Here is a 12,711-nt window from a genome sequence, read left to right on the forward strand (position 1 = left end):
ACTAAAGTTATGGTGTGCCATTTTCAATAACTAAAATATTAAAACTAAAAAGCATGTATGTTTAGAACCATTAATTCGGAGGGATTTGTTAACACAATCTAGGCAACATGTATGGCAAAAGGTAATGTGGCTATCTTTATATTTTTCATTAATATCTTGCTTTTTTTGGTCATAACTTAAAGCAAGCTGTAACTGAAACAACTAACTTTGTCATGAAACTTGTTTTGAAAGGACAAATTGGTCTGTTTTGAAGCCTATCAAATGGCCAACTGTAACTAGGAACTGATTCGTTACAGTCTACATAAATTGAGGGAAATGGGAGATGTGGATTCATTTCTATTTATGTAGCAGATTAGTAGTTTGGGCTTGTGCTCTGCAACCTTAGAAAAATGAAGAGGTGGAATGCCCAACAAATTATGACAGAGCAGTTCACAGCATGCAGACTGACCCTCTCCTTTCCCCTTGGTTAGACTGCTCTTGTGGATTGAAAATAACTAAAATTTCAAATCCAGAATATGGGACAAATTATGGCTGATCTTGCTTAATTTACAGCCCAAGTGAACCCCAACAGTTCTTTTTCTTTTTTTCCCTCTCCAGAAATTTTTTGGAGAAGTGGTGAGTCTGAGTGCAAAAATTGATGGCAAGTTTTCAGTCCTTCTGATGCCAGTTTCCTGTTCTGCTTCTCTAATATGGTGTTACTTTAAAGGCTTGTCTCTGGAAAGACTGTCATCTTGTGTTTTTGTTTTTTAAAGTTACTTCCAACAATTCTTTCCCTAAAATGCTCCTATTTGCTGGGGGAGGGGGAAAAGGGAGTGTCTTATGAACTGCACAGTAAAAATCATGTAAAGACAATAACTTGATGTTAATGCATTGCTTGAAAATGACTTGATATGACCAGAAAAACTGAGCCTTGAGGCTTAAATTGTCCTCATCTGCATGCTATTTTTACCCTTTTTCAGTGTATTCCATCAGGACTTTTTTTCCCCTTTCTCCTCTGGCATGCTGCGCTTTAATGAAAAACAAACTTTCACACCCTGTTACAGGAAAAAATGAAAGGCAAAAACAAGCTGGTTCCTCGCTTGCTGGGGGTCACCAAAGACTCAGTGATGCGTGTGGATGAGAAGACCAAGGAAGTGTTACAAGAATGGCCACTGACAACTGTGAAACGCTGGGCTGCCTCACCTAAAAGCTTTACTCTGGTAATCTTTCTGTACATCTCGAGAAGGAAGAGGAATCCATGTGATGTGGAGAAAGGAAGATGGACTTGCAGTCTCAACATTTTTTTAATACAACCTCTTCTATCTGGAATTCTCTAGAATTAAGTAGAGCTGCGAAGTCCTAAAGTGTTAAATTGGCTTATCTTGGTGTCTACGGTCAGTCTGTATTCTGATGTTTCTAGACAGACCATTTTCCCAAAAGCAGTGTTTAAATCCTTTCTGTACCTTAGAACTGGCGCTGTTATGAAAAATACCATTAAAACCTGCTTAATCGATCACGGGGTTTCATTCAAAATGCAAGCTGTGACTCGCAGGATATGAACATAAGCAAAGTTATATTGTCATGAAAACATTTGATAATTATGGATTTAAAGAACTCTCATGAATATGATGTGTGTTGTTAATTGATCCATAGGAATCCACTGCAAAAAGAGTATCCTGGATATAAAAAAGGTTGTTTAATGCGCTAGAGTAAGAGGCAGTGACTAGCAGCTGATATTCACTTTAATAATATGCATTTAATTTCCATTGATACAGTTGATTATGCTTTAGAATACAATTCTTTAGAATTTTCTCCATTATTTGGTGACTAAGTTTGATGAAGTCAGACTAAATATTTATTGGTCCTCTGGTATTTCAGTTTGTGATTCTTCTGTGAAGCAGACATAAAAAGTATCCTTCCTCTCTCCTTCCTTACCCCCCCCCTATATAGTGTGGTTTAGAATCTTGGAGTAGTTTCAATTATTGTTGGATATAAAAAAAATGCCTATACAAACAACTTTAAAATGGGAATTAATCCCACATTTGACACTGCTTATTTATCTTTCATTTGCCAAGAGTTATTTTTTCTTTTTTTTTCTTTCAGGATTTTGGTGAATATCAGGAAAGCTATTACTCAGTACAGACCACTGAAGGAGAGCAGATCTCTCAGTTAATTGCAGGTTATATTGATATCATCCTGAAGAAGGTATAATATTGGGATGACATCTAGTAAAAATGCAGTAAAATGACTGTACAGCAGTGCAAAAGCTTGAATATGTGCAAGCTGCAGTTTTTTCCTCTCATGAAGTCAGTATTATCTAGTGTTTTGATGTTATTTACTTTCATCTTTAAGTATCGTAAGATCTTTCAGTTCAACCTCAGTTATTGTTTCTGAAAAATATCAAGGCTGTTAACTACAGTAGTTAGGCTCAATACAGAATGCTTGGGCTTTGCTTGTCCATCTGGAAGATGAACAGCTGGCTATGAGTGTATATCCGTAGAACAGACAAAAGTTGTCTTTTCAACTGTGGACTTTAAGCTATGGATCAAAATGGTGAGTTAGATGGGAGGAAATGATCACATGGTAGCAGCCTTCAAAACTACGTTAAAGACTATGTAGTAGTTGTCTTCTGTCTGTTGCATACACTGCATCAAAGCCAAGGTGGTATTTTGGCAAAAGTAAAGAAAAAAGTCATTTTTGGCATATTGCTTAATAAATACTGTGGTCAGTAAAGCAAAGATTTATATTTCACTTCTGAAGAGAGAGAGGGAGGAAATTGGTGTTTGTAAAGGCACCAGACTATTTGAAATGCTTTTTAACAAAACGTTGAGAGTAGAGGCTGATAAGCACCTCCAGAAAAAAATATTCACAAGTAAATAAACACAACAGCAAAAAAGACCTATTTTGCCAACAAATATGAAGCTGAAAGATTTTATTCTGAGCATGTTGTGTACAAAAGCCAAGTTTTTCAAATAGCACTTTTTGCTTCTTGACAAGATTATACTTGATGCAGTTTGTTTGAATCTCAATAATTTGCTCTAACAGATCTTTACTATTAAAGAAATGACAGAAAGCTAAGCAGCTCAGGAGAATTTTTGGCCTTTGTTCATGCAAACAGTGTGGGGTGTAACATCAACTGTTGTGAAATCAGAGGTTGAAGAGGATTGCCAGAATTCATCAAAATACTTGCCTTTTTCTCTGAGGCTGTTGATCTCAGACTTAATGTGTTAAAGAAATGACAGGCTTCTGTAGATGGTTTAAAACTTCATTCTAGCTCTCAAGCTTCACAATTAGCTTTGCTTTCTAATTCAAAACAAAAGCAGCTTTTCCACCCTGATAGTATAGATGTGCGTATTTCCACCCCTTTCCGTTCATTTGATTTCTTCTTTTAAACTGGTTGTGTCAGCAGATTGTAAAATGGATAAAATAGGAACAGGTTAAGTAATAAACACCCATGATGCTTCATGATGCATGTGAAAAGCACACAGTTTCCAGTTGTTGAGCTCAACTTTGCTCATTGATGCATGACTCAAAGTATGGGTCATCCCTCTCAGTTGCTTAATGTTATTTTTGATGTGTTTTGGACTATTTCAACTCATTTGCTCTGGTGTGGATTAGGGATACATTTTTTTCCCTGCTAAAGTATTATTGAAGTATTAAATTAAAAAAGCGCACACCCATGCACCAAAAAAAATGAAAAAAAAACACACAAACTCTTGTCCTGCAGTCCTGCAGTTTTAGTAATAAGTTGTTAAACAGGGAATCCTGAACCTGAGTAGCTTTTACTTGTTTTTTTATTTACTTTTTACTTCACACTAATCTGGAAGTAAGACACAATCTTAACTGGAAATAAGCGGTTTCATTTCATGCTTAAACTCAAATTATTACGGTAAGGACTTCTGTAGAGAAAGCTGGGGTACATGTATGTATGGAAATGCATGAAGAGTTCCTGTTAAATGTACCTAAGATCATGGTGGGTGTTTCCCTCTTGTTGTCTGCTGAATATTCAAGTCACGTAACAAGGTGGAAAGCAAACTGCACTTGGTCACTGGAGGCAATGGACTGCTTTTACAAGGCTCTGCTTTTATAACTGCTTGTAGTTTCCTGTTTTTTTCTCATATTGTAGTTCCCTTGTGTACATTTGCCTCCTTTATGTCATTATAAAAAAAAAAAGTCTCAAAGGCAGATGTCCAGACTGTCCAGATATATGAAATATATGGTAAAAGGGCTTGGTACCATGTTAAACATACTCTCTTTCTTATGGATATGTGTTTCCTAAAGGTAGGTAGCACCTTATAGTGACATTTTAGGATGCTAAAGATGGCTTGTAGCTGAGGTCTAGTTGGCTGAGTTAGTCTGCTGTTCCTGAGTCAGAAGAGTAGGGGTTTTAGTGGTTGGCACGTGTCCTGTCTGTGCTGTAGTTTGCTGTTGTTGCATATCACTGTCTCCAGAGTGTTCTTTTCTGAGAGGTAAAGACGTTAATCTCAGCACTTTATTTATACCCGTTTGTTCAAAAAAAGCCTCAAGTTTGCTTTCATTGCCAGTTGTGATAGGCTTTTTTCTTTTATGCACTGAATTTTCCAAGGCATAGAACTTGGTCTGTTAGATGCTGAAGAGCAGCAGCTCCTCTTCCACAGCTGAGACTATATTGTTACACTCTGCCAAAAACATCCCCCCTCCTCCCCCCCCCCCCAAAAAAAAAAAAAAAAAAAAAAGTAGCCGTGGTGTTGAGTACTGGACGAGACTTTTTTGACTAGATTTCTGATAAATGGCAAGAAAATGCTGGAGAGAAAGCAAAAAGCCAGATATTCAACTGTGTTTGTTTTTTCTCTAGAAACAAAGTAAAGATAGATTTGGTCTTGAAGGCGATGAGGAATCAACAATGTTGGAAGAATCTGTTTCACCTAAGAAGTGAGTGGAAATGCTTTTTATTTAAGTTACCTTTTAGCTATGGCAGTTTCTTCATCCCTCAAAGTATGGTTATTATTAAATATAGTAATAACTATAAAAAGTATAGTTATTACTTTTTAAAAATGATTTTCTACAGGGTAGTTTAACAGAAGGAAGCACTATCTCAAGAGACAGTTCTGTAGACTTCCAGCTTCATCCTAGGATTGCAGAGCAGGCTTTTCTGTCTTAAGAATGCTGGTTAGGGCAACCAGCAGTGGTACCAATTTGTGGTAACTTGACTCTTTAACAATGGAGTTCAGGCTGTAAGTCAATAAGATGGAAAAAAAAAAAAAAGAGCTGAAAATATCGTATTAGTTTTTTGATCTTCATACAAACACCTAGGATTTGCAAGATCTTAGTTGCTTGTCTTTCTAGGTCCATGGTTTCCTGCAGAATTTGACTCCTGGCAGTTTAATTGTACACTGTGTCATTAACAGAGCTGGCTTATTACACCAAACCACTTTAGACAAACCAGTCAGATGTGTGGTGTGGTTCAAGGTAAGGTTTTGGCTCTAGTAGGTCAGGCGATGGTTCTGATGGGAAAGTAATTGAGCATAGCAAAAAGTACAACTGCAGAGATGGACATACTCTTGGAAACAAATATTCAGTCTTTCCTTGCTGTGAAGAAATAGAAGCAGGTTTGATATTTTAAGCTGTAATGAGCCCCTCAAGTCTCGTGTTTGTACACTAAGGATGACAGCTTCTGCATTATATACGTAAAAGTCTGATTTATTGTTCAACATGTGGTTCAGTGGATATGAACTGGTTAGATATTTCATTTGGCCTCATGTGAAATTTCAACTATTGATGAGACACGCATGTTCAGATGTTTGCTTTCAACATTGCCCTTTCCAAGTTACTTCCAGAATATACTCTATTAGTTAAGTGCTGTACAGCGAAGCCCGAAGATTGTAATAAATGATTACAAGATTCTCCATAATTAAAACTACTTTTTTCTCCAGCAGATTGCTGCCGCTAAAGCTAGAAGTCCTGTCAATACCTCTAGCTGTTAAAGCTGGAATCCTATTTAAATAAGAGTGTTACATCTGGCAAAGGAGATGGTGACTATGGATGACAATAACTTCATTATTCTTGAAAGCATCCTACCTCCCAGTCTGTAATATTACAGGCTTCCAGATTATTAGCAAGCATTTCGTGTGTATATGTGTATAAAGAGGAGAGAAAAAAATTTTAGTTTTTATCCCAAACATCGGGCTTGCTTGCAAAAAATATCTTCAGAGGGTTGGTGCTTCTATTTTCTATTCATCAGCCTATATCACAGTTGAAACAAAGCAGCCTGTTATGCCATAAACCCTGTTCTGTCTGTAAGGCATGTTAGAGGGGTAGATCTATTGTACCACATATACCAAAGCTGTACCTTCTTTCCTTGCTGCCTGCTTGTTAGTGCTATTAATATTTGATCTGTCAAAAGTGGCACGTATGTTTTCTCTAGAATGTTAGAAAATGCTTGGTAGAAAAGACTGTTAAAACTTCTCCAGCTTCTCCAAATATTATGAAATGCAGTTTAAAATCCTAAGGGAAGAACATCTGGCAGGACTTGCAGGAGATGACTAGTTTTGTATTGCTTTTTTCTATTTTAATTATATATACATATAAAAAATATATTTTTTTTAGGTCTACCATCTTGCAGCAGCAGTTCAACCGAACAGGGAAGGTAGAGCATGGCTCTGTGGCACTACCAGCTGTTATGCGTTCAGGGTCCAGTGGCCCAGAAACTTTCAACATCGGCATCATGCCTTCTCCCCAGCAACAGGTCACCATTGGTCAGATGCACAGAGGACATATGCCCCCGCTTGTGAGGAACCTCCTTGTTTTGTAATAGCATTTGAAACTTATTGGTGCTGCAAGTTGTCAAAAACAGGATGTTTTCCATGTTGCTAAGTGTAGAGTGTGGTGTCCTGGCTGTCTTACTGAACACTTTTTGAGCTGAAATACTTAGGTTATCACATTTTCAATGACTTGCTCATTTGTCTTAACAACAGCTCTTCCACCCTTTCCTTTGCTTCTAAGTAGTTAAACCAGTATTCAAGGGTTAGGAAAAAAAAGCATGTTGAAGATTGGCAAAAGTAAGCAATTTTAGGGAAAAAGCTCATTTTTAGCCTGTCACTAGTCTACAATTTAGATGTTTCTAGACGGCTTAAAGCTGGTGCTGAGTTTTCTCATTTAAATGTAACACTACCAAAAGGTCTAAATGGGCTATAGAGAGTATACTCAGTGCTTAAGCTCATGAAATATCACTAGAAGTGTGGTATGTCTAGTGGGTTGACTTTAGTGGCTGCCAGATTCTTTGATTACCCCTCCTCAACCAGACAGGAGGAGAAAATAAGACAAAGCTTTTTATTTCAACATGGGTTGAGATAAAAGCATGGAGATCACAATTTACCATCATGGGCAAAATGGACTTTACTTGGTGAAAATTAATTTAATACTGGTTAAAATAGAGTTGGATGGTAAGAAACGAAGACCAAAAACTAAAACACCTTTACCACACTGATACGTCCTTTTTTTCCCACAAACTCAACTTCATTTCTTCATTCCTAACTACTCTACCTCCTCCTCCCACCCACAAGTGGTCAATCCATAGCAATTCCTCTCTGTTGCTGCTTCTTTCTCACACTTTTCCCCTGATACAGCATGGGTTTTCCCCCATGGGCTGCAGTCCTTCAGCTCCAGCTAAAGGTGGGATCAGCTAAAGCTAGGTGCTCCAGCGTGGGACCTCCATGGGCCTACAGTTCCTGGACGGAGACCCTGCTCCATTGTGGGCTCTCCACAGGCTGTAGTTTCCTTCAGGGAATGTCCACTTGCTGCATTGTCGGATATCTGCTCCGGCATGGTCTCTCCCGCAGGCTGCAGAGGAACCTCTGCTCCAGCATCTTCCCATCCTTCTTCTGGCACTGGTGTTTGCAGGGTTGTTGCACTTTTCTTTCCTAGCCTTCACTGCCATGTGGTGAGGAGTCCACGTGCCCTTTCTGAACTGTGCATTCCCAGAGGCACCTCCAGCTTGTTTGCTGGGCTCAGCTGTGTCCTGTAGTAGGTCCATGGTGGAGTCAGCTGGAACCAGCTGCACTCAGCACAGGGCAGCCCCTGGCCTTGAACTCAGAGGCCGCCCCTGCAGCCTTCCCTGCCAAGACCTTGCCATGGACGCTCTATGGAGATGGCTCTCCTGTCTCACTTAAAACTCTTCAATTTTTCATTAGTTTATGCATATTGATGGTAATTTAGTTTTAGAATTGTTCTTTGTAACATTTGTAGGCTATTCCAGGAAGTCAGTCCTGTACAGTTCAGTATGCAGGTTGCAAGTCAGTAAGACAGCTCGGTGATTTGTGAGTGTCTGTTGGGCACTGTTTGATCTGTGAATGTTCAACATCTTACACATGTGTGCAAGTATAGAGGAGTGTAAAGTGGCACGGGCAGAATCAAGACTATGGAAGAGGTGTTTCAGTGAGCTTAAGCTGCTTTCCTGACTGCACGAGGGAAATGCTAGCTGTCTGAAATGGCCTGGTGTAATTGTTGTCACTCACCATCTTTTAATGCCTAAGTAACAACACCTGCTTGAATTGCCATCTCGAACACAACACACAGCCGTTTCCTTGTTCTGACTTTCAGACCTCAGCTCAGCAGGCCTTGATGGGAACTATTAACACGAGCATGCATGCTGTTCAACAAGCGCAAGCTGACCTCAGTGAAGTTGATAACCTTCCACCTCTAGGGCAGGACATGGTGAGTTTTTCTAGTCCCCGTAGAAATGAATCTTAATATTTTGGGGTGTTTGCAGATCAGTTTAATAATTGTCCCTGGAGGTGAAGTGGTATCTGTAAAGCTTCCTAAATTAGATTAAAAAAACAACGGTTGTGCTTGCTGTAAGGAATTCATATACGCTGCTCCATCTCACTTTCATCAGTCTTCTGAGATTAGTTATAGCAAACTTCCTTGCATAACTGTGTCCGTAATTCTATTTATTTCATGTGCGTATGTACAAGTAAAAGCAAACTATAAGCAATATTTGTGATGAGAGTGACTGTCTCCCAGACACCTGAAAAATATGAACAAATGAAAAAAGAACAAAATATGATTCTGTCGCATTTGATCCAGGCTGAGGTAGGAGGACAGATCAATAAACTACTGTTTATGTGGGACTGTCAGTCAAGAATCATCATCCTTGATGATGCACTGGTTATGGTATTCACCTTAAAAGGGCAGCTGTTGGACTAACAGCAATTCTGTAGTGAGAGATTCAGCAAAAGAGAATGTTTGCTTAATTTTTTTCTCTTTAAAGGCTTAGTAGTTGTCCTCTGTTTCATTTTAAAAGATTGATGAAGGAACGAGAGATTAATACAGGATTTCGTCTTACAGAACCTTGTTGCAGTCCTTCATTCTTGTTTTTGTTGTTGCTCTTTAGGCATCAAGAGTATGGGTTCAGAACAAGGTTGATGAATCAAAACATGAAATACACTCTCAGGTTGATGCTATCACTGCAGGAACTGCATCTGTTGTTAACCTTACGGCAGGTAAATTTCAAAAGGAAGGACTTTCTTGCAGTTTCCTAATTATTTATCATTCTAATTCAGGTATCATAGGGACAGACTGTGAGTTTCTTCAAAATAGTCCAATAGTTAAGTGCATTGACATGCAAAAGAAGCTTTATGTCCCTCTCAACACAATTTTCTTATATTCAATTTATCATCTCTAACATTAAAGTTACTACTGTTGATGAAAAGTATAGCTTGCTTATTCAACAAAGCAGTCTCTGCAAGGTTACTCTGAAAAGCATTAATTGTTTGACAGTTGTTAGAGGTTACAGATGTTTATTGACAGTGGTTTTGCTTTGGCAAATTACAAGCTGAAGGAGCTGTGAGTGACCTAAAGGGGTTAATACCATGTGACCTTGGGTTCTTTCAAGGTTGAAACTGGGAAAATAGCTCAAACTGTGGACTTGTCAGCAAATTGCATTGGATGAAGAGAAATTCTATTAGAAGAGAAATGTAGAGACTGGAAAAGTGACAGCTGACCTTAATTTTTAAATGACACTGAAATTACTTAGTAGACATTTAAGGATGGCCAAGAAATGTATCTGTTATCTCTCACCAGAGTGTAGCCTGTGGTGGCTACCTCATTTTCCCTTTTAACCACTGAAGCATTCTGCTCATGAAAAACCATTTGTTCTGCAGGTGACCCAGTTGACACAGACTATACTGCTGTGGGATGTGCAATTACAACCATCTCCTCCAACCTCACTGAGATGTCTAAAGGTGTAAAACTGCTTGCTGCTCTCATGGATGATGAAGTCGGAAGTGGAGAGGACCTCCTGAAAGCTGCTCGAACATTAGCCAGTGCTGTCTCAGACTTGCTGAAGGCTGTGCAACCTACCTCAGGGGAGGTGAGTGTGGTGATTTAACACTGATGGGCAGCTAAGCACCACCATGCTGCTGTCTTACTCCCTCTCCTCAAAAGGACATTTTGAGAAAATATGATGGGGGGGAAAAAAGTTCATGGGTTGAGAGAAGGACAAGGAAGTTCACTCACAAATTACTGCCACAGACAAAACAGACTCAGCATAAAGGAGATATTTGTTTTGAAGAAGACGACTGAAATCTGCTGCTGTTTCAGATCAGTTGGCCTATTGGCTGTCCATCGTTAATTTTCCTTGGAGTTACTGCAATAATGTCTATTCAAATTCTTCAAAGTTCTTCACACATTCTCAGAGAGCACTACAGATGAAACTTGCAAAATAATCCAGCTGTGTATATAGAAAAGATTTTTCCGAAGTATTTTTGGTTTAATTTTTTAATCATATTGACTGCATGCTAATGCAGAGGCTCCTTGAAGAAATCCGATGTTTAAATAAAGCGTGTTGTCTTTGAATTTATTTTCCACAATTATTTTTCCAGCCTCGACAGACGGTTTTGACTGCAGCTGGAAGCATTGGGCAAGCAAGCGGGGAGCTACTGAGACAGATTGGAGAGAATGAAACAGATGAAAGGTTCCAGGTAATGAGGGGGTTGCTTGTCTTTGCCAGAGCTGTGTACCTTAATAATGAGGAGGCCATTGCATCAAACCAGGCTTTGCCAAGTGTGATTTGGAAATGTTAGATTTGAGATTGCTCAATGGTAATTAAGGTTAATCCATTGTGAAATTATTTTAGTTATATGATCATAGAATGCTGTTTTTGTAGAAACTCCTTCATTCTATACATCATACAGATGGTTTCTTGCTCCATGGAAAGCTGTTTGTGCTATACTCCCCCTGTGTTGAGAATGCATGGCTCATAGTATATACATACTAGTCAGATCCTTGCTTGCTCTGTAAGACACAGGGATTTTATGGGATTAAAATTTGCACTTGCATGCAGGCAACTTCAGTTCTTGCCCCTCCTCGTGTTTCCCTGTTTTTGCAAACTATTAAGCCTATTGAATTTATGTATTTATGAAGATTAATAAACAATGAGCATTTCTTTTCATTAAATGTATATGTTTTACTGTGTGTATATGTATGCATGTGTACAAAACTTTCTGGCAAACTGATGAGGAGAAAATTTTCGTATTACAAATGTAACTTCTTTAAGGTGATTAGTATTATCAGATGTCAAAGGATAATGCCTGTTTGGCTTAATCGCATAATAACCTATTAGCAGTTTAAAACTGTTGTCCTTAAATGCTCTGTTATAAATGCATCTTTTTCACTCAGTGCCAAGATAAGGTTCCCCTCAGAAACAAGGGGAAGTAATCTACAGCAGAAGGTAGAAATCTGGAGGACATGTCATGAAAAATGTCTACTCATAGAAATAAAGGCCATTTTAACACTTTATTCACTAGTAAACCTGTCTGCAAGTTTCATCAGTTACTGTTTGTATTCCTAGTTTAATATATGTATTGCAGCCCACTGCTTTCTTCCTTGGTAAAGGAAAGAACCTAAACATTCCTTGAAAGTAAAAATTAAAACACTCATGAATTAATTCCTGCAATTAAATAGTACAAAAAAAAGCTTCCTGTTTTACCACTTAAAATGCTACGTTCCATATACTTATGTGTAACTTTAATTTTGTGGCAGAAAATTTGAATTTCAGAAATTGAAAACACCAGGTTTTCGTTGTATTTTTAAGACATGAAGGCATGATAAACCATCCCTCTTCCTTACCTGGTTTCTCCAACACTCCATAGCACATATAAGATTATTTTTACTAAGAGTAGAAAATTGTCAAGTTTTCTCAGTAGTATCTATGTTTGCTGCCTTTCTTATTTTTTTTAATGTTTTGATACATGGATTTTATATATATATAGTATATATATATATATAATTACCTTGAGAAGACTTGATCTTGTATAAACAAAGTATATACTATTAGTTTGTAATACTGATTTTTTTCTGTTTATTTTATCAGGATGTTCTAATGAGTCTGGCCAAAGCTGTTGCAAATGCTGCTGCCATGTTAGTGCTGAAGGCCAAGAACGTAGCACAGGTCGCTGAGGATACAGTCCTGCAGAACAGGGTCATTGCTGCTGCTACACAATGTGCACTCTCTACTTCCCAGCTCGTGGCTTGTGCCAAGGTGAGGCTAGCAGTGTTCATGAGATTGCTTCTGTGTGTTTCCAGTAGCTCAGGCAATATACTGTCATAATATTGTAGTTGGAGGCTTGTGCAATGTCAAACTTGATGATTAATAAATGGTCACCCATAAGAGTGGCAATCTAATATCGGCCCAGAGGATGTGAGGTACTGCTGTAATCCCCAGGGGAGATTCCGTAGAAAATATCGGTCATCTGA

The 12,711-nt window shown here is 38.4% G+C and overlaps 1 protein-coding gene across 1 annotated transcript in view; it reads left to right on the forward strand.

The window, feature by feature from the left end:
- TLN2 (talin 2) overlaps window positions 1-12,711 on the forward strand; it is a 178,082-nt gene that overhangs the window by 85,224 nt on the left and 80,147 nt on the right. Inside the window, exons 12-20 of the mRNA XM_040569529.1 lie at window positions 1,044-1,199; window positions 2,083-2,184; window positions 4,814-4,890; window positions 6,565-6,745; window positions 8,557-8,670; window positions 9,350-9,458; window positions 10,119-10,327; window positions 10,839-10,937; window positions 12,329-12,496. Of these exons, the coding sequence (XP_040425463.1) occupies window positions 1,044-1,199; window positions 2,083-2,184; window positions 4,814-4,890; window positions 6,565-6,745; window positions 8,557-8,670; window positions 9,350-9,458; window positions 10,119-10,327; window positions 10,839-10,937; window positions 12,329-12,496 (1,215 nt within the window). The remainder of the gene's footprint in view (window positions 1-1,043; window positions 1,200-2,082; window positions 2,185-4,813; window positions 4,891-6,564; window positions 6,746-8,556; window positions 8,671-9,349; window positions 9,459-10,118; window positions 10,328-10,838; window positions 10,938-12,328; window positions 12,497-12,711) is intronic.

Source organism: Cygnus olor, chromosome 11, assembly GCF_009769625.2.
Source record: "Cygnus olor isolate bCygOlo1 chromosome 11, bCygOlo1.pri.v2, whole genome shotgun sequence".
NCBI classification, from domain to species: domain Eukaryota; kingdom Metazoa; phylum Chordata; class Aves; order Anseriformes; family Anatidae; genus Cygnus; species Cygnus olor.